Source organism: Sus scrofa, chromosome 10 (genome assembly GCF_000003025.6).
Source record: "Sus scrofa isolate TJ Tabasco breed Duroc chromosome 10, Sscrofa11.1, whole genome shotgun sequence".
Taxonomy (NCBI): Eukaryota; Metazoa; Chordata; class Mammalia; order Artiodactyla; family Suidae; genus Sus; species Sus scrofa.
In genome coordinates this window covers 53897746-53919189 of record NC_010452.4, presented here as the reverse complement: position 1 = coordinate 53919189, position 21444 = coordinate 53897746, and the positions used below count along the sequence as shown (strand labels likewise).

Sequence of the window (21444 nt, the reverse complement as noted above, 5' to 3'; positions counted from 1 at the left end):
TAACCAACAGAGTTAGAGCTGGCCAGAGCAGGCCAGGAGTTGGTGTCTGAGCAAAACCTGACGGCCCCTGAACAAGTGCCCCGAAAACGGACCTGCCCCGTGTGACCTCTTCAGGTGGGCACACATTATAGTTTTTCCCCAGATGATGATCCAAAAATAAGGCAACAATAGCAGGGAGTGGGAGACGGGCCTGGATAGGCCACAGAACAAGAGTGAGTGAGTGGTGAGTGAGTGTGTGTGTGTGTGTGTGTGTGTGTGTGTGTAAAAGGAAATGGGAAAGCTTATTTGTAAGGCCAAGATGCCAGAGCTGCCACTGCATCCCTTTGGGGAACCACAGACACTCTAAGCATGAAGACCAGATAAGGATACCCAATAACCTGGAGACAAAAATCACACTGGCAGTCACCGGGTACTCTGAGCAGCGAATGCCCGGCTGGACCCACAATGCCAAAGACCCGGAAACCTTTCAAATCAGTTGGCAGCCAACTGAGAGCAGAGTGTCAACTCAAGGTCATGAAAACTCTGTAAACACAATCCTTTCCAATGAAGGCACATGCTGACAATACGTTTGCTGTGTAAGAGAGAAGTTACTAAGATCACACATTGCTGAGGTTCTTCTGGTTTTCTTTAACTCTCTTCAGCTCTGGTGGGTCAGAAATCGCAGTTGCCTGTTTCAACTCGCCTTTGTATTTGACCTGCGGAGGATACAGAAGAAGAGCAGCATGATCTCCACCCAAATAAACCAGAACAAGAGCCTCAGAATCAACCCCATCTTTTCTACACGTGCCTCCCCGCAGCAGATGCGCGTCAACCTTTCAGTTCAAATCTACACCTCGATTCTGATTCTTCTGACTTAGCAAGCACCAGTGGTGGTTGCACGCCTTAAAAATTATTTTTAATAAATACTTGCTGTTCAATACCCAAACGAACTGCAGATGCCACAACGAAATGTAATGGAAATAGAAAAGCAAAACCCTGTAATGAAATCATTACAAGAAAACTAGAGTGAAGTAGCAGTGGCAGCCCAAAGAAGGCCATTTACTCTCAGCCGGACCCTGGAGCCTCCACCTTCAAAAGAAGCTGAAAACCCCTCACTCCTACCACCCGCCAGAAATATTATAAGAAGAGAGCAGTGTTCAGCCTGATTTTTCTCCTCTGCCTGGGAGAACTCACTCTTAAATTTTACTTTATATTTTATTTTATGATTTTTATTTTTTCCATTATAATTGATTTACAGTGTTTTGTCAATCTCTACTGTGGAGCAAAGTGACCCAGTCATATGTATGTATGTATATATATATATATATATATATATATATATACACACACACACACACATATGCTTTTTTCACATTATCCTCCCTCATGTTCCATCACAAGTGATTATAGTTCCCAGTGCTCTCCAGCAGGATCTCATTGCTTATCCACTCCAAATGCAATAGTTGCATCTATTAACCCCAGACTCCCAGTCCATCCCAATCCCTCCCCCTCCCCCTCCCCCTTGGCAACCACAAGTCTGTTCTTCAAGTCCATGAGACTCTCATACTAAGTGAAGTAAGTCAGAAAGACAAAGACAAATACCATATGATATTACATATCTGGAATCTAATGTATGGCACAAATGTACCTTTTCACTCTTTAATTTTAAATTCTCTCAAAAATTACCCTGTTTCAGAGTTCCTGTTGTGACTCAGGGTTAACGAACCTGACTAGTATCCATGAGGATATGGGTTCAATCCCTGGCCTCGCTCATTGGGTTAAGGATCCAGCGTTGCCATGAGCTGTGGTGTAGGTCGAAGACAAGGCTAGGATTCTGTATTGCTGTGGCTGTGGTGTAGGCCAGCAGCTACAGCTCTGATTGGACCCCTAGCCTGGGAACCTCCATAAGCCACAGGGTGTGGCCCTAAAAGACAAAAAAAAAAAAAAAAAATTACCCTGTTTCAGAAGAAGAAGGTAATTATTTATAATGGTAAAAGTTCCGTAAAAAGATCAAGAACAGGAAAAGTAACCACTGGGGAACATATCTGAATGGGATTTTGGTTCAGGGAGGCCTGGGTTCAAATCCAAGCCCTGCTCACAAACCACAGGTTCCCAGCATGACTCAGTTTCCTACACCTGCAACCAGAAGACTAATCACGCCGACCTTTGCTTCACTTAAGGCATTTAGCACAGGGTCCCTATCGGAGGAACCTCATGCCTGTTCACTATCATTGTTTTATTAGCAACAGATTACTAATTGATTGAAAAATGTTTCCTGCTTTATTTATAAGGTTCCCCGTCCTGACATTATATCTTACAACCACAGTCAGGCCAGGCCTTCTTTTGCCTTATTTCAATATTTCAATAAACAAGTTTTGTTTTTGTTTTTGTTTTCTTTTTAAATGGTGGAAAATCAAACTTTATTCTTCCTGTTTTTTTTTTTTTTTTTTTTTTTTTGCTGCATCCATGGTATGTGGAAGTTCCCAGGCCAGGGATCAAACCCGTGCCACAGCAGTAACCCCAACCACTGAAGTGACAATGCCAGATTCTTAACCCGCTGTGCCACCTGGGAACTCCCTTTTTGATCTTTGTTAAACTAGACCAACAAATATAAATACATTACAAATATTTTCTTGTTTTTTATAGACATGGAATAGAAGGAGTTTACATTCAACAAACATGTAATTGAGGACGAGCAAACCAATTTCGCAACAAGGAGTCTGTGAACGAAACAAATGGGAATGTTCAAGACACAGCAATAAATTAAAAAATGGTGAAATCATAAGTTGAAATCATAGCAGAGGTGGTAAAGCAGGAAGGTACCAATTCCTCGGCCTCGTATTTGAGGCCTTCCCCAGGAGGGCCCCTGCGTACAGTTTCTGCTCTAGGTCCTACATGCTTCTCTAGTTTTCCGATAGACAAGTTTCTCTGTTTTTTTTTTTTTCTCTCTCAGATCTACAACAGACCCACCACACTATGTCTCCAGGTCTTCAAATCCGGGTGCAGTTTTAGAGATTTACCAGCTAAATTATGAGGCCCACGAGGACCGGAGTGGGTCTTGCCCATCTGTGTGTCCCACTGACCAGGACAGTGCCTGCATGTGCTTACTGAGGATGTCATGAATAAACAAGGTTCCTGGGCTCCCCTGGGAGGGCCCCAGCTCATGCCCTTCACCATGTGACTGCTGAACATCGGCGTCCGAGATGAAGAGGGTCTGAAGCTTTTCCAAAGGCATCGTAAAGAATGAAAACATACACTGTTTGATAAAATACAAGAGAAAGCAGAAACAACTTGCCGCGCTCAGCTGCTCCTGGTTTCTCCTCACCCGCTCCATCTCTGGCGTGCTGCTCACTGGGGTTGCTCTGTGGCATCGCTCTTGGTACTGTAGCTGGGAGACAAGGCCAAGACAATGCAGGGTTACACCAAGGAAGGGGGGGGGCTGGTACTCCGGAACTGATGCAAAGGCATGGCACGTGGGAACGGGGCATTCGTGAGTTAAAATCTTCGTTAGGAGTGTTTACAGTGAAATACGATTTGCTAATAGACTCATCATCACCGTGATCCCGGATCTAAGCCTTTTCTTACTCAAAGGCTTTGAATTCTACCTCGGGGTGTTATTCATCAAATTGTGTTATTTATTGGTGGCCTCTCGGAGTTGGATCTTATCAGTAATGAGAAATGATCCTTTCTGTGAGTTCATTTCCTCATAGCACTAAAGCATCATTATTAAATGACTGTCTTATATTTAAGAATAAAGATTCTGCACTCTTCTCATTAGAGAGGAGGATTATGCCAGTCCTGTGCCCGCACCTCAGTGAGTGGTTGTCAAGCTCTGAACCTCAAAGTTTCCTTCTCTACAAAGTTCCAACACTGGAAGCCCAGGCTCTGACCAGCATCAGGGAGGTATTTCCGACCTACTGCATAGAGTCTTTCTTAGCTGGGGGGATCAGGCCAGCATTTGTGGTCAGGCTTCCCAGCAATTCTATAGCCCCTCGGGGAATAAATGAGGATCTAACACAGAGAGATAGAAGGACATGTCCACCCAATGAATTTTTGACAGGCAAAAGAAAACTAGAGGTTAAAATCCCATTATAAGGCACGCCACAGGAACAGTCTAAATGATTTTTTTAGAGTTTAAATTTAGTGTTAGGGAATTTTTTTTTTTTTTTTTTTGCAAGACATTACAAGGCCTACAGGGCCTGCAGATAAAATGGACTTGCAATATATACCCTCAGCAGTGAATGTGCAAGTGAAGTTTGATGAGCCTGAAAAATAAATGACAAAGGTCAGGCCCCTGCCAGAGTGGCTTCTTTCTCTGTGCCGACGTAAGCAGTTTGAGAGTTTAGGGAGAGTCTGTGCCGGATAAGTGCCTAAAGTGAGGAAAGGTCCAGTGTAATGTCTATGGATGGCAGCGTACAAAGGAAGATTACTCTGGGTAAAGCTCCGAGGGGAAAATTTTGTTGAACAGTGGCACTCCCAATAGCCTCCTCATGGCCTGAATTATCATTTCTCTCTTGTCTTCTTTCACCCAAGTGCTCATCACACTAAACCTCCCCCTCTTTGAGTTGATCTTGTATCCTAAACACATTCGGTTGGCACTGCCAGGAAGGCCCCTCCTCATGAAATCCCCCCTGTCCAAACTTTGAGTCATTCCTCAAGAGCTAACTCAAATGTTACTCTTTCTCCAAAGGTTTTCCCGTCTCTCACTGACATAGCCTTCCTTCTCTGCATTTCCCCAGCACGCTGAAAAGGGAATTATTACTTAACATTCAATGAGCCACTGCATGGGAAGAACTCAGAAGATATCATATACACTCGGTCAATGTTAGTTACTGTTACAGCACTTAACGCAGAATCTTTATTCCTACAGCTGTTTCTCCTAGAGACCTGGAGAACACTCACAGCCCCTACCTTGAAGGTCTGGCTCTCTCACCTTTGAATTGCCCCAAGGACAAGAAGAGAGGTCTTACCATGTTCAATGCCCTATTCTTTAATAAGCCAGGGCACACATTCTGGTGTGATGGTAGCCTGATGGAGAGATGTGTGAGATCTTATCTCCACCTTTCCGAACCCGGCCCTCCTGCCCCGGAATTCACTGTGATGGGACTTCACCCGCACAAGTGCCATGCCCACAGAAAACAATACTTAAAGAAATATGATCACACATTGCTGAGGTTCTTCTGGTTTTCTTTAACTCTCCTTAGCTCTGGTGGATCACAAATGGCTGTTGCAGGCTTCATCTCTTCTTTGTATTTCACCTGCGTAATTTATTTTTTAGAAAATGTGAGTCAGTCGACACTTAAAAAGACTTAAAAAGAGTTAAGAATTCTTCATTTGTAACGACTGCATAGCTGAAGTTTTCAATTCCAATATTAATTTTCTTTCCATGGGAACACATATTTCTATTTCACCGGGTGCTTTCGGATTCTTGTATCCTAAAGTACAAACAAACCCATATCTATTCACCATCCTTCACTGAAGAGGCTTTTTTCATTAAAATGTGTATAGATTGCTTGTGAAAATCAATTTTTATCACTAAGCAGATGCACCCAAAACTTTGGAAATCATCTTAATAATGGATTATTTTGATATGAACGGCAGTTTCTATTTATTAATATGGTCATTAAAATTCACCATGTATTTCAAGGCAAAAGTCAAAGTGAGTTAGCTACAACGTCTTGGGAAGATGGCTTACCTGACTGAGAGTACGCAAATAATCCAGAACAAGAAAAAAATAAGAGAGACAGGAAGATGGAGGGAAGGCAGAGGCCACTGAGTGCTGGTCATGACAGAAGGGCCAGTGGCAGAAAGTCAGGTAGCATGTTCTACCCACGCAACCAAGCAAGGCCCGCCTGTGTCCTGGCATTCACTCCAGTCCAAAGCTCTTCCTCAAGTCTACTTAGAGGAAGACCAACTAGATAAATGGCAGTGCCAGCACATGGTTATGCCAGGGACAAGAAACTGCTCTTTAAACTTATGAAATGATTAATGATGCCAACCTAACATGGGGTATTTTAATATGTCTGACGTGTATGGACGATTGGATTTGAGAAAAAGGACACACACATATGTATGGAAACACAGGCTAGACTTAAGAGGTATATGTTGAAATGTGGCAAAGACGTAGAGCTACACAAACAGGTTTGAGAAATCACTTGGTAATGTTTAAAAAGATAAGGTTAAAATCCATGCCAACAATCATAAAAAAAAAATCCCTAAATATCTTTGCTGTCATCTATTTCTTAGCATCTGTACATTTAATATGAGATATGAGTCACAATGCCAATATGAGGCCAGATCCAAAACAATTAAACTGAGGGCACACGGAGACAGGCTACCTCTAAATAAGGTTCAAAAATAGTTCTTAACGGAGAAAGCTAATAGCTAAAAGGCTTGTACTCTGGAGGTGGGAAAATGTCGAGATCTTTAAATGCTAGAGAATCCTATCTTGGTGTGACAGATCTAGCTAATCTCGAAAGGGCAACTTTCCATTTGAATACTAAGCAGGAGTTTCTGGCGCAGCCTCCCGGAGACCGGAACTGGGCATTTATCGTTTGCTGGAAGAGGCAGTGGGATGCTGGGAGAAGAAAGGATAGACGGTACTACTCTCGGTGACTTTCCTCGGGTGAGACGCTAAGCATGATTAAAGATGAACATGTTTGTTTTTCGTTTGACTCCCAACTAATCAAAACGGCACAGTCACTTCACGGTGGGCAAGAGAACCGCACAGCGCAAAACATTTATAACATCAGAGCCCAGTGCGTGGATGGGTACATTTCAAATATTATTATTTGAAAGTGAAGGAGACAACCCTTTTACATTTCTCAGCTGAACTAATTTCACTACCGGACTCGTGCTGCCTGACCCGGGTTCTCAGCACAGTGCATCAGAACCCTCATGGTGGGGTCCCCCTCCCTAGGCTTTCTTTAGGGAGAGCTTCATTGATGCTACAGAGACTTCTGGGCATTGGTATTCTGGTTGATTTTTTGTGTGTGTGTGGGGTTCGTTTCGAAGTGTGTTTTACGTTGCCTCTCAACTCTGTCTCCACAAATGCCAGTGCGCCCATAAGCTAGGGTGCGGGGTACTATCAGGGTCCTGACAGATGAGTTTAACCACTTGGCAGTTCTACTTGGATGACTTAAAGAAAGCTCTGCCTCCAAGGTGAAGGTGCAGAGAAAGGTCAGGGAGGGGACTGAAGGAAAGAACCCTTTTGACACCCCCAGCGTGAAACTAAATACAGCAGGCCTCCCACATTCGAGGGTGTGGAATCCATGCTTACAGAGGGCCAACAGTAAGGAACCTGAAAATCTGCAGATGTGGGGGTGTGTGTGTGCTGGTGGAGGGGTTGGGGAGGGGAGTGCCCTGGACTCCATCCCTGTGGGTACCAAAGGATGACTATGTAACAACTATTACCAAATAAATACCTACAGGTAAGGATTGAAACTGTTTCTTGGAAATGTCAAGCACTGAATGAAGCTTTTCTCTATTAACAGTAAACGCCTCCTCCACCCTTCCCCCAAGCTCAAAGGGAACCAGGGGGTGCGGGGGAAAGATATTTTACACATTACAGTGAAGGTGTGTGCTTTTCTTTGCTGGAAGCTGGAAGAAGTAGAAGGCGAATGGGGCATTTGAAACCTTCTCCTAAGCCACCAAATGAATGTTCCAGGGCCTTTAATCATTCTATCAGGGTAAAATTTCCTTCCTTCAATTGTGGTGAGCTACTGAAATTTATCCTTTCTCTGAAAAATTCAATACAGTTAAAATTCTGTTCAGAAGGATGAAATCTAATCCTAGATTTCATTACTTTACTATTAAAGTGATGCACTATGATATATCAAGATGAAAAACTGCTTTAGGTTCAAGGGGAACGAGGCTACAGTTTCCTTCTGAAAGTTAGACCTTTGATATTTGATGAAATAGTGTTTCAACAAAGTCATGAAGAAAAGAAAAAAGAAAAAAGCCAGCCAGTTTAGTCAAGAACTAAAAACATTTATCTAGCTTATGTTTGCTTCTGGAAAGGATAATTAATGCTATAGAGAACTTACTGAACTAATATTCTGCTGATTTTTCTTCACTCGTTCAATCTCTGGAGTATCTTTTACTGCTGTGCCAGCTCCTACTTCTTTCTTATAAAATACCTTTATTATAATAGAAGAAAAAGAATAATCATAAGCTTATAGGAATTCGAGTCCTAGATCCGATTCTTATTAAAGAAAATTTCTCAGATTTTAAAGTAATGTCAATATAGCTTCTGTTTATGAGCACCAACATGACATTAATCAATCGAATAAATGAGAATACCTGTGAAACTTCAGATTTATACTCCATAATCTTACAAGTAAACCTCTACTACCTGTTCTAGGGTATGCTTGGTACCCTACATGGCTGCAGATTACTTGCTCTGAGACCATAAATCAGCAAACTAGAGTTTCCTTCTTCAAAAACAAAAATACGGCACATGCGTATTTGGGAAAAAGAAAAAGACATAACAGCACTTAAGCAGTTACCATTTAAATCAAAAACAGCATGAAATTTTAAGCAACTGCTGGTCTTCAAACAAAAGCAAAGATGCTCTCGTCGTCTTCAAAGAAATTACTAGCCCCATCATCACCATCAACATGAAGTCGGCCTATTTTCCCTTCCACTTACTCCTTAGACCTTCTGACATTTCTGCACCCTATCAATATCCGCCCCTTTCAAAGACAAAGCAAAGGAAACGCCAAAGTATTCTACAGAAAAAGAGAATGAGGCACTCATCCAAGGACAGTACAACCCCATCTCTGCAGGTGCTAAGCAGTAGGTCCCAGTGGGGGATGGGCGAGTACCACCCGGGACCTCCCTTGCAAAGGCTAGAAATCGGGAAGGCGTGAGTCACAGAAGACAAGGGCCCAACCGCCTTCTCCCTCATCGCCTCCTCCAGCAAGATTTCTCCATTTCTTAACACAGCCCATCTGGGAGACCCTGGAGGTACCTGAGCAGCACAGCTTGAACGTCACAGCTTGCCAATTTATTAGAAGGTAGAAAATATTCCAGAAATCTCCAGAAATAATAGGATGTATATTTTAATAACATATTTGACCAACTACTGAGTTAATTCTACATTAAAATATTGGCCGTACCACCCATTTTTATCTTAGAATTCAAGTTTATATATCCATCAAACATAAGCCCAGTTTCTATATCCATCAAACATGGTTCAGTGGGTTAAGGATCCAGCGTTGTCACTGCTGTGACTTGGGTCACTGCCGTGGCACAGGTTTGATCCCTGAGAACTTCCACATGCCACAGGCGTGGCCAAAACAAACAAACAAACAAACCACATAAGCCTAATATCTTAATTAATGGTGCTGATACAATTCCTATTGCTCAAGACAAAAATATTAAAGTTTAGGACCTGGTTACAACTAGTAAAGCCCTAGACGTATTATCAGTACAAATAATCAATGACCGGGAAGGAAATCACTTCATATAACTATTTCCATCTTCAAAGTACAATCTGTGTAGATGTTTAAGAGCTCTTTCCTGAGTGAAATTTTAAAATTCAGTTTAGAATGGCTGTTGCTTATACCAAAAAGGAAATTCGAATTTATAATTCTAAAACAATCATGATAAATTATAACTTGTAAGAACCTTTGGTATGCTTACTATTTTAAAGAAGTAAAGATACATTTGACAGAAAATACAAGCAATGCAGCAAAAAAATCAGACAGTGAGGAAAAAAGACCCTCCTTACAACACAGAATTTCAAGGTAGCAACTGAAAAGAAATAATGGCTACATACCGCACTAATGTTTTGTTGAGTTGTCTTAATTCTCTGAATTTCAGGAGTGTCTGCCACCGTAGAATAGTTAGAAAGCATCTTCTCTGCCTCATCTTTATATTTTTTCTGAAAATACAAACAGTTAACGTGAATCTGAAATGCTGTGTGTACATGGACAAAAGAGACAGAGAAAAAGGCATTACTTTTTCCAATTCTACTGCTGCATGGCTCTATAATATGTCTTAGGGTTCAAAGCACTTGTTGATGCAACAGCAAAATAAAGGAAATATGCAGAGTAAGCAAACAGTCTACAAAAGCACATTCACCTCTACTCAGGCAATGGTTCCCACCCCAAACCATTCAAACTCCTTGGGAGGGCTTGCCCTCTGAGGCATTCCTAAGTTTACAACCTACTGTCCCAGTTCCTGTTCAGGGTAGCTCCATATTCCTATCAGCAAACTGACTCTCTCTGCTTACTTGTTTTCATGCTCCCGGATTTATGCTTTGCTTCCTTACTTCAGATAAAGATGCATCCGATTATACTAGATGGTACTGGTATTTAGAGTTGAGATAGAAATCTCAATTTTCTTTCAACTGAGTGTACTACTATCAGCTCGGATACATCCTGGGCAATATCTTCTACTACTGCCAGCGTTTATAAAGTAGTAGGTATTGTTCTACATACTTAACCCATACTAACTCATTTAATTAACCCCATAAGCAGATACGATTACTAGTCTCTCTTCTAGATGGGGAAACTGAGGCATTAGCTAAGATGTACCCTATTGTCACACTCAAAAAAATCAACATTTTTAAGTGAAAGCAGGAGTTTTAATAGCTTCCAATGGAAAGCTTTTACTCTTGGTATCTTTACTTTTGGTAGGATATATCAGGGTTTGTCATACTACCCTTGACAACTATAGTGTAATTCCTCAAGGACAAAACCACGTCTAATTCTGCTCATCGGTGGGTGCTCAGGAAGTTATCTGCTGAATGAATGAGCGAGCTTGGCAACTTTTCTCCACTGACTCAAATGGCCACATGCCTGTTTTAATATGTACCTATACTCTCAGTTCGGCTGATACGGGAGAGCCAATCTCTCTCTGGGTTCACATGCTGTCATGAGACATGATGAGCGTGAACATCTGAGGACAGATGGACATGCACGTCAGGACCCTCTCAACTGCTCTGTCCCTGGAGAAGCTCAGAAGCAGTCAAGTCCTTTGATACTTGACTCTGGAAGCTTGATACCCTTGAAATGGAGCAGGACCCTATGGGGTCTTCCCAGGAAAGACCAATCCCCCCACCCCCACACATTACTTCCACCTGTCTCTTGTCCATAGAAAAACTTTAGTCAAAGAATAAATTTAGGAGTTCCCATCATGGGAATGAATCCAACTAGGAACCATGAGGTTGTGGGTTCAATCCCTGGTCTTGCTCAGTGGGTTACGGATCCGGCGTTGCCGTGAGCTGTGGTGTGGGTTGCACTTAGCTCGGATCCCACGTTGCTGTGGCTCTGGCGTAGGTGGGTGTCTACAGCTCCAATTACACCCCTAGCCTGGGAACCTCCATGTGCGCGGGAGCGGCCCTAGTAAAGGAAAAAAAAAAAAAAAAAAAAAAGAATACATTTAATGACAGAAGTGAGAAAATACAGAAACAAAGGAAAGCAGTCAAACAAGGCCAAAGAATAATATGTGAGTCATTAAACATAGATTAGTCATTAAACAAAGTCAAGAACCTTTAGTTTCAGAATTGCTGGTCTCCTCGATAAAACTATCTTTCCTTTTACCCAACACTTGTCTCTCAGTATTGGATTCTTGAGCAACAAGCAGCTGAACCTGAATTCCGTAACACCCTCATTTTGAACCAATGAATGTTTAGACTGCTTTCTCATGTTTAACCAGAATTTTGACAAATTTAGTCAAATTCTGTTTAAAATTAGTTCAACACAAATCCCATTAACCACATTCAATTCCTTTGTCACTTTTAACTATTTTATTTTATTTTTATTTTTATCTTATGTGTGTGCTTTTTAAGCCACACCTGCAGCATATGGAGGTTCCCAGGCTAGGGGTCGAATTGGAGCTGTAGCCGCTGGCCTACGTATGCCACAGCAATGCAGGATCCAGCTGTGTCTACGACCTACACCACAGCTCTTGGGAATGCCAGATCCTTAACCCACGGAGCAAGGTTGACACTAGCCAGGTTCATTTTCACTGAGCCACAACGGGACTCCTCTTTAACCGTTTCATTTTTTTCATTCCCTTTATTATTTTTTCCTTTGGGATTCATTCTTTCAGCACTTTTTTTTTTTTTTTTTTTTCTTTTTAGGGCTGCGCCCATGGCATATGGAGGTTCCCAGGCTAGGGGTCGAATCGGAGCTACAGCTGCTGGCCTGCACCACAGCCACAGCAACACCAGATCTGAGCCACGTCTGTGACCTACACAGATCACTGCAACGCCAGATCCTTGACCCAATGAGTGAGGCCAGGGATGGAACCCACATCCTCATGGATCCTAGTTTTGTTCGTTAACCACTGAACCACGACAGGAACTCCTCAGCACAAATTTTATAACAAAGAAATTATTCTTGAATGAATATTTTTACCCAATCAGATCTTACCAATAACTTTCTTCTTTTGGTCATTATTTTGCTTATATTCAGTTTTCTAGAGGATATGTCACAGATATACTTTGAAAATTAAATTTTACCAAGAAAACTTGAGTTCTTCACTTATATTTTAACAACTATTCAATTGTACCTTATACCTTTTGCAGTTGTATTCACTCTTAGTTTTAGTTAGAGTTTAATCAAAATATCCATGATGAAATGGATGAAAGACAAATTGCAATTTTTTTCTCTATACCATAGGCATTAGAGCCAAATTTACAATAGAGTCAAAAAATTGAAATAAAAAGGTCAAAATGTCCTTGGACTCAAGCAGAGGACCCCATGAGGGGAGCTCTGACACTTGATAATGTCTGTTTAACTGAAGCTACAGCAATCATCCCTTTCAAGAATGAGGTATGCAGCTTTCACAATGCTTCCTTTATAATCAAGTGTGTTGACTTTGAACAGAGTGCTCTCCAGAAGATACCAGGCCTAGAGACACACATAGCACAAGGTGATTGGGTATCAGAATTCCAGTTACTATTGGATGCTATTACTCTGAGCATCTTCATTCTCTACCAACCTGGCTATAGATTTCAGATGCCCTCTTGGCTCGAAGCATATCCGGGATATCCACGCTCACTTGCATCCCTTTCCCTTTAATTTCATTCTCTAAGTCTTTCTTATATTCTTTCTGAAAGAACAGAAAATAATCTTCAGAGCTTTGCGTAGCCTTCTGTAACAGTGTAGACACTTACTTGTTTGAATCTCAAGGCCACACAAGTGGAAACATCCTTTATACTTTTTCTGTATACAACCAGATATGTTTGCTGTAAACTTTGTGTCCTCTCAGTTTCTTACCTGGCTGGCCATTTCGGATGCTCTCTTGGCTCTCTGGATATCGAGGGTGCCTGTGCTCACCTGCATGCCTTTCCCTCTAATTTCCGTCTCCAGATCTCTTTTATAATCTTTCTGCAGAAAATAAAACCTACAATTAGGGCTTCACGACAATTTGAAAATCTGCATTAAAACCTTGCTGTCATCTTTAACATCAAGATCGGGGCTTTTAGAAATAAGCTGGCTCTTCGCTTCCTTTATCTCTAAGGAACAACAAAGACTTGATTTGTGGTAGGGACATGACTTGGAGTGACTGACAGTCATCAGGAGGCTTTTTTTCTACTAACCCAACTTAAGGAAGAAAAACAGTGAGCGGAGGGAAAATGTTTTCTATTTCAATACAATAAAATTGATAAATTATATTAATTCAGTTGATGGATATCAACAAAATGAGAGTGTAAAACTGTCACTTTTCACTCTGCAGTGAGTAACTCTGGCCGCTTCCTTGGAACCCCTCTTTTCCCTCCATTTACTCCTTCACTTCCCAGTCTAAACCCTCCACTGTGGCTGAGCCTGGCTGCGTCCAAGGGCCCTATTGGACTTAAGCAAAGATATACCCCACCCTGGCCCCGGATGACTGGTTCAAGGACAGAAGCATCTCTTTCTCCACACTGGACTTGAACGGAGAAATTCACAGCCCTGGGAGCGCCAGGTGTCTCTTTGCAAACAGAAGAAAGCCTGTCTGAGTACAAAAAGATAGAAACTGGAATGGGACCACACTGGTTGAGTCCTAAATCAAGCCATGCCCAAGAATTCCTTTACTAGCTCCTTACAAAAGCAATACATTATCTGCTTTTTTGAGCCAACTTGAATCGGATCATCTGTTCCTTACAAAATGTCATAATTACACAGCCACAACTGTCTTACGAGATTCTTGTCACATTTTGAAATTACTGATTATAAAATTCTGTACACTCTACTCTTATAATTGTACACTTTTCTATGTCATTCTTCAACAAAAATTATTTTAAGCAGAAAAAACTATAGATTATCGTCTATTAAATTCCTTCAAAAACAATTATTTCCTATTATGTTGGCATACGCTAGATTTGTGATTTCCTGCTATATAAATTTTGCTTTGTTCATATGTGATGTGCTAAATTTAGAGATGCCATAAAAAAACACAATCTCAGAGAAATACTATATTTGTCCCTATCTACTACCCATAAATCTGCTTATTTTCACTGACTTACAGTCTCGGTTTCACTTTTCTGAATAAAAATTCAAGTAATAATGTTTAACTTTCAAACTAATTATATTAAAGTATTACTATGTCTGCAAAAAACCTCTCCATTTTTAGCAAGCTTCTTTAAGGTCCAAAAGCAAAACCCTTCATTTGAAGGACCATATATGTGGAAACTGAGGCAATCATCACAAATTGCCACCAAGTTCTCATATGAACTTTCAAATCTAAAAGCATTCAGAGGCATATAAACAGACTTCACAGAACACCAGTCGCATCAGTTAATACTGATGCATAATAAAATACCCGAAAACTTAGGAAACTTAAAAACATGATGACATTTACATCCAGAGAGGACAAGCCCCACCCCACCCCCAGCACACATGCTTTAGAGCCTCTGCCTGAGTCAGATCTATTAATGGACCACTGGCTCAAGAAAGTCACATGGTCAAGCCCACAGGTCCTGGAAGGTTTGACTATTACAGGTCAGTTGTGTAATAATGGAACACACTGACTTTACTTGAAAAAAATAAATGTTGAATTATAGCAAAGCCCCACATTCTGGTTGAAAGGATTGAGAGCTGTCAGTTGGGCAAAAATGGGACATGGTTAAAATAAATGCAAATAAGAACTCGGAATTACAAAGAAAATAGCAAGCATCACCAAAATTGGTTTGGGCTACATGTAATCACAGTACAGCTGACTCCTCCAGGCCTGTTTTTCCCAAAGCTTCTCAATAACCAAAATGCACCATTTTCCTAGTAAGTTTGAGCCTTGAACAATATAGGTTTGAACTGCACAGGTCCACTTACACAGGGATATTTTTCAAGAGTAAATACTACAGTACTACATGGTCTGTGGTTAGTTCAAGCCACGGGTGCAGAGGAACCACAGATCAGAGGGCAGATCACACACCTTATGCTACATGCAGATTAACCCCCTGTGTTGTTGAAGTCTCAACTGTACACAGTCCCAAGGTACACGGAGATATCTAAATCGGCATAAACTAAGTTAATAAATTGCTGAGCAAGCTAACCTGTTACCACACTAGGGAGAGATGCCACACTCCAACTTTTCATAAAAGGAATAAGCCGGTTCTTAAATAAAAGAGAGAAATGCAAAATTTCTGTTCTTTCCACATTCTCTGCTCCAGAGAAAGTATGCCTTCTTTTGGCTCCAAGTCTCAGTCCCATGAGGATGGCTTTGAAAACGCTTCTCCGCTCCAAATTCTCCACCCCACTTCCATACTCCAAACCAGCGCCTTGAACTCACACTGGATGCCACCCTCTCTCATAATAACAACATTAGCAGAAAACCGTAAGCAGTGATTTGATATTACTAGGTAGTTAGTTACTCAGAAGCCCAAGAGGTCACCATAAGAAAGTACTAACAAATCTAAGAAATGAAGAACAAGAAAGAGCACATATGAAGACCAGGGAGAAAACTTTCAGAGAGGTGCAGAAACCCTAACACTTACGCAGATGCAGACTGGAAGCTGGGGAGGCTCACACACCATGAGCAAGGGAAGGAGGGGGCCTGAACACCAGGGCAAGGAGCATGGCGCCTCTGCTGCACATGACCAGAAGCCCCCGGGGAGTTTTAAGTGGGAGGAATCACAGAACTTAATTATTCAAGGATTGTTCTGGCTGCTGGAGAAAGACGTATACGAAGAGGCCAATAGCGGAAGCAGAATTCTGGTCAGGAAGCTGTTGCAACAATCCAGAGACTGGGGATGGTAGCCTGGACGGGGGCGGGGAGAAGCAGATGGACCGAGGAAACCATTACAGAAGTGGAGTCAATAAAATCTGCTGATGAGAGGAAAGTGACTTCTGGGAAATATTTCATTGATACTATTTGCTAAGAAGGGGATGGAAGAAGGAGCAGATGCAGAAAAAAATAAAGCATTCTTGGCATGTAAGGTTGAGTCCCCGTTATAATACATTTAAATGTCGTTTATACATGGTAATGCCTTTGGAACTTCAAAAGGTAAATGGTTGCATATTCACATCCATGTTGTTTAACACTTTATTTTTCTATAAGAATGAGGTAGAACTATATGAAGTAACATGGAAAAGGCCTGTAAGATTAAGTGAGAAAACCAAACACGAAGTACATGGTATTTAAGTTTTTTTAAAGTCTCAGTGTGCACAAGCGTATATGTATCTACATATACAGACCTGCAAGGCTGTACAGCAAATTTACAACTGTGGCTGTCTCTCGGGAGGACGACAGAATTGGGGCAGAGTCAAGGAATGTTTTCCAGTGCCTGTTCAGCATGCATCCTCCCACCCCCCACCATTTCTAAATGGCATCCCTACTGGTCAAGGATACCCTGCCATCCCTCATTTGTCTGAATCAGTCATGGCCATTCCATTCCCCTGGCCAGTACCTAACCCTGGGGATGTAGGCAGACCCACACAGCAGTTACTCCTCTGGCAGTTAAGCAGCTACCTCTCAACCTCCAGAATTCCTAGGTGGGGGTTGGTCCTAAGCCAGCTCTTCCTAACTTCAAGTGTCACACTGAGCTCTCCGAGTAGCCCCACTAAGCCTCACCCCAACCAGCCCTGAAATAAGTGAGCTGCACCCTTTAACCTGCACCCAACTTTCTCTCCACATGTGCTTCTTCCAAAACCATTTCTTCCCAAATCCTCTCTACTCCAGGGGCCCTTTTATATTTTCAAAATTTCTGGGGTTGTTCAAGAGAGGCAGAACTGGTTCTGGGGTATTTCTTTGAAAAATACACATATGATCTGACTCCTACAACTTTGTTACCTGCTAGGATAGATATTTTATCATAGCTTCTAAAACCAAACTTGAATTTTTTTTTTTTTTTTTTTTTTTTGCTTTTTAGGGCCACACATGCAGCATATGGAAGTTCCCAGGCTAGGGTCAAATCAGAGCTACAGCTGCTGGCCTACACCACAGCCACAGCAACGTGGAATCCAAGCTGCATCTGTGACCTACACCACAGCTCATGGCAATGCCGGATCCTTAACCCACTGAGCGGGGCAGGGATTGAACCTGCATGGATACTAGTCGGATTTGTTTCTGCTCTACACAATGGGAACCCCCAAACTTCTAAATTAATAGCCTCTTGTTCATGTGTTACATGAAGAAGAAAATGGTATTAGATGAAAGAACATGGTCATTGAGAATATACGATACCTCCACCTAAAATACAGAGTCTACAGAAATTTTAGACATCTTGATGAGGTCAACAGAGGATATTTTGAGAACATGCAACCAAATGACACAGAAATAACATCACTGTCATGTTAGATTTCAAGTTTTGCTCACTAAGTTAGAACCACAGATATGCCAAGTAACTCATGAGCCATCCTTAGAGAAAAAACGGCATGAAAATATTTATCATAGTTTAAAATTAACATGAAATTTGTTGTATTATGGGATAAAGGAAGAAGGCATGGGTGTGTGTGTCTTCTATTAAAATGTTTTCTAATTTTCTTCGATATCCTTGAAGTTAATGAGCAAAGCAGAAACTGTAAATTTTTCCAATAAGCATAATGACTGGGAATGGTTTCCATTCCAAACATTACACTAGTCAGAGGAAGCTTTGGAAAACTCCATGCACTAATCAGGGTGTTAATACGACTGGTTAAGTTAATCGGGTGTTAATATGACTGGTTAAGTTCCAAGTATGAGTTCTGAGGTCTGCATCATTCCCTCTACTAACCTCGCTAGCTATCTCGGAAGCTCTTTTGGCATGCTGGATTCCAAGGGCATCGCTGCCAACTTGCATTCCCTTCCCTTTAATTTTTGATTCCAGATCTTTTTTGTATTCTTTCTGAAAAAAAAAAAAAAAAAAAACAGCAACATTTTATCACAACAGACACTTGAGGGACAAACATATCTGTCTTCAACAATACCCAAAATGGCTATACATACTTTTCCAAAAAAAGAATAAGACACGGCTTACTTCGTACTATGAATAATCACCTAGAACCAAATTTTCTGAACTGCTTAGAACTATATTCACCATTCTCACTGACGATTTTGACTCTAAAAAGGCAACTGCCAGGTCAGAATTTTCACTGACAGTTGTCTTGGGGTCTGAAGCTTAGGGAGGCGAGCTTAATGAGTTGATGTTTGAGGCCGGTGTGACTTGGGGAACGTTTCTTCACATTTCTGGTTACTCATCTGCAAAGTGGGGATGAGCATTCCTTCACGTAAGGTCACTGAGAGGATCCAGGAGACAGGGTAGAGCCTAGTGCCCAGCACACAGCAGGTGGTCAGGAACACAGCTTTTCCTGGCCTCTTACTCCTACACCCACCTGCTAGGACCCGGCTTACTGCTGCTCCCACCACCATCTTGCCACTCAGCTTTCTCTGGCTGAACTTTGCCATGGAGGGTTTAAAACAACTTTTCCAAGTATTACCAACAAAGGATCTACAAGATCTAATTCTGAATGTGGACGAGGTACATCACGACCACAGAAGAATTTGTAGAAAATTCCTAATGTAGGAAAATGTAAGGACAATGTGAGCCAAAGACATCGTGGCGGACACCTGCTTTTGACTGACCAGCATCCACTCCTTCCACTTCTCACAAAAAGTTCCATAATTTTCTCTTAAGGAATTACCTCTAACCCCTCTCAGTCCATAAATTTTGGGTGGCTTGATTTCCTTCCTCCCACACATACTTTTTTTTTTCCTGTCTTTTTTGTCTTTTTATGGCCGCACCCACAGCATATGGAAGTTCCCAGGCCAAGGATCGAATCAGGGCTGTAGCCGCCGGCCTACACCACAGCTCACAGTAACGCTGGATCCTTAACCCACTGAGCGAGGCCAGGGATCGAACCCACAACCTCATGGTTCCTAGTCGGGTTTGTTTCCGCTGTGCCACAATGGGAACTCCCCCACATATACTTTTAATTCCACTAAAATGCTTTTAATGTTTCCTTTAATTCATTTAAAGAACACAATTAGCCTGAGACGAACGTCAGTCTTTAAAAACACACATCAATTTAGAATATTTTATATTAAAAATGCCATTAAACTACCTAGGCTGTTTACTGCACAAACGGGTGACTATGAGAAGGTGACAGGTCATCAATACACAGCTCTCCCTTGACTCCAGACAGAATGACTGGATCAGGTGTGGGCCCAGGACAGAAGGTGACGCAATGAGATTCAACCCTTCGACCTGTATTGTACTGTAAGGAAACAGATGCTCGCCTCCCTCTGGGATTACTGGCCACAGATTTGAGTTGTCCTGTCATTAAGAGGGGGCTTCACTAAGTAGCAGCCTCCCACCAGCGAAACAATAGTGAAGATAACAGCAGTGAGAAGTGAAGGAAGAAACATCATTCAAATTCCAATCAGAAGGAAATGGGATCTTCCTACCTGAACTTTGGACCATTCTTAAGCCAAAACGTTTCCTTTGTTTGAGTTGGGTTTCTATCGTTTGCAACCTAACAGGGTCATTAGCAATGTAATCATTATCATCATTGCCCCAGTTGATTCACACATGGGGATAAAGCCTTAAGTTTTTTCACTGAAGTCAGCTAGATTCTCCTCAAAGCCCACTGCCATTATTTGCTATCAAAGTAATGACATAACACAAGGATTAAAGGATTTAAAGCACTTCAGAGGCACTTCGTTCTTATAAATTTCATGTAAAGTGAGTAATGGCCACTTGCCTTTTATAAAGAGGTTTAAGTGAACTCACTGAGCAGCAAGGCAAGGACTGGGAGAGTCAATGTGCTTCTGGGCAGGAGAGGGTATGAACGTCTACACTGAGTTACTGACAGATCATGATAACACACCTTCCTAACCTGTCTTTCACTTGCTCAAAAGATCAAGTTAACTTCCATTAAATTATGTTGGTGTATTATATAGAATTTTCTCTGAAACGAGGAGATGGTCGTTTTTCTCATACCACATAGACAGGAAATGGCTGGGCATCATTTTTTTTTTTTTTAACTCATCGATTAGGAAAAGGACATAGCTGCTTATAATCATCTTTGACATAAAAACTGTGGAACATTTATATACAGCTGACCGCTGAACAACGAGGGAGTTGATCTGTCTATAACTTATAGGTGGCCCTCCATATCCAAGGTTCCTCAGCATCCAGAGATTCAGCCAACTGTGGACCATGTACGTCTGCAGAATTTACCAGTGAAAAGTATGTATAAGGGGACCAGCCCCGTTTAAACTCGTGTTGTTCAAGGGCCAATTGCACAACCTTTGAGAAATATTTACAGACTGGGAAATCAGCTGAAAATTCATAATTCTCAGGTGTTAGATAAATATACTCACCTCACTAGCCATTTCAGATGCTCGCTTGGCTCTCTGAATATCAAGAACTTCTGAATTAAGTTCCATTCCTTTCCCTTTTATTTCATTTTCCAAATCCTTTTTATATTCCTTCTATGAGACAAGAATAGTACTGTTTGAAATTTGCTAGGAAACTCTTTAATTTATATACTGTTCACGTTTTCCTAGAGACCACAGAAGGGAGAAAATATTTCTAGAAAGGAATGAACCAGATTTCTGAGCATTCATGCTCTTTATTTCCTACAGATACTTCATTTTCTCTTTTAATCATGTTTAGAGTGGCTTCCAATATTATCAGTCTTTTTTCTTTCATCCTTGACTCCCACATATTTTGGTACCATATTGCTGCCATATTTTAAAAAGATATCTTCCTTTTAAATGGGTAGGAAGATCTTAGGTATGCATGTTTCTTATTAATTATTTGAAGTATTTCTTTGAAAGCTGTCTATAAACTAGGAATCATCAAAAGAACATAATTGAAAAAGAATGAAAAATCACAAAATCAAAAGGATTGACAGAGCCAAAGTTAAAAAAGCCTCCATTTTATTTAAAGATTTGTAAAGCCAAATAATTTCCTACAGATTGATAGTACATAGCCTGAATTTTACATATTCTAATATTTTAAGTAGATCCAAATGTCTTTACTGATCTTTTTATATATAACATAGGTTTCATATGTGTGTGCTAATGAATTTCTTTTCTTATTAATCGAAT

General features: G+C 41.2%; 1 protein-coding gene across 14 annotated transcripts in view; it reads right to left on the bottom strand.

The window, feature by feature from the left end:
- Positions 1–21444, bottom strand: part of NEBL (nebulette) — a 354941-nt gene that overhangs the window by 38680 nt on the left and 294817 nt on the right. For 13 of the 14 annotated variants that reach the window (XM_021064951.1, XM_021064957.1, XM_021064956.1 and 10 more), the window contains 9 exons: positions 20713–20823; positions 18125–18235; positions 13212–13322; positions 12934–13044; positions 9761–9865; positions 8025–8117; positions 5145–5237; positions 3275–3367; positions 603–695 (listed from right to left, as the gene is read on the bottom strand). The exons of the other annotated variant lie outside the window; for it this stretch is intronic. In XM_021064951.1, coding sequence (XP_020920610.1) covers positions 603–695; positions 3275–3367; positions 5145–5237; positions 8025–8117; positions 9761–9865; positions 12934–13044; positions 13212–13322; positions 18125–18235; positions 20713–20823 — 921 coding nt within the window. The remainder of the gene's footprint in view (positions 1–602; positions 696–3274; positions 3368–5144; positions 5238–8024; positions 8118–9760; positions 9866–12933; positions 13045–13211; positions 13323–18124; positions 18236–20712; positions 20824–21444) is intronic. 14 annotated transcript variants of the gene reach the window in all.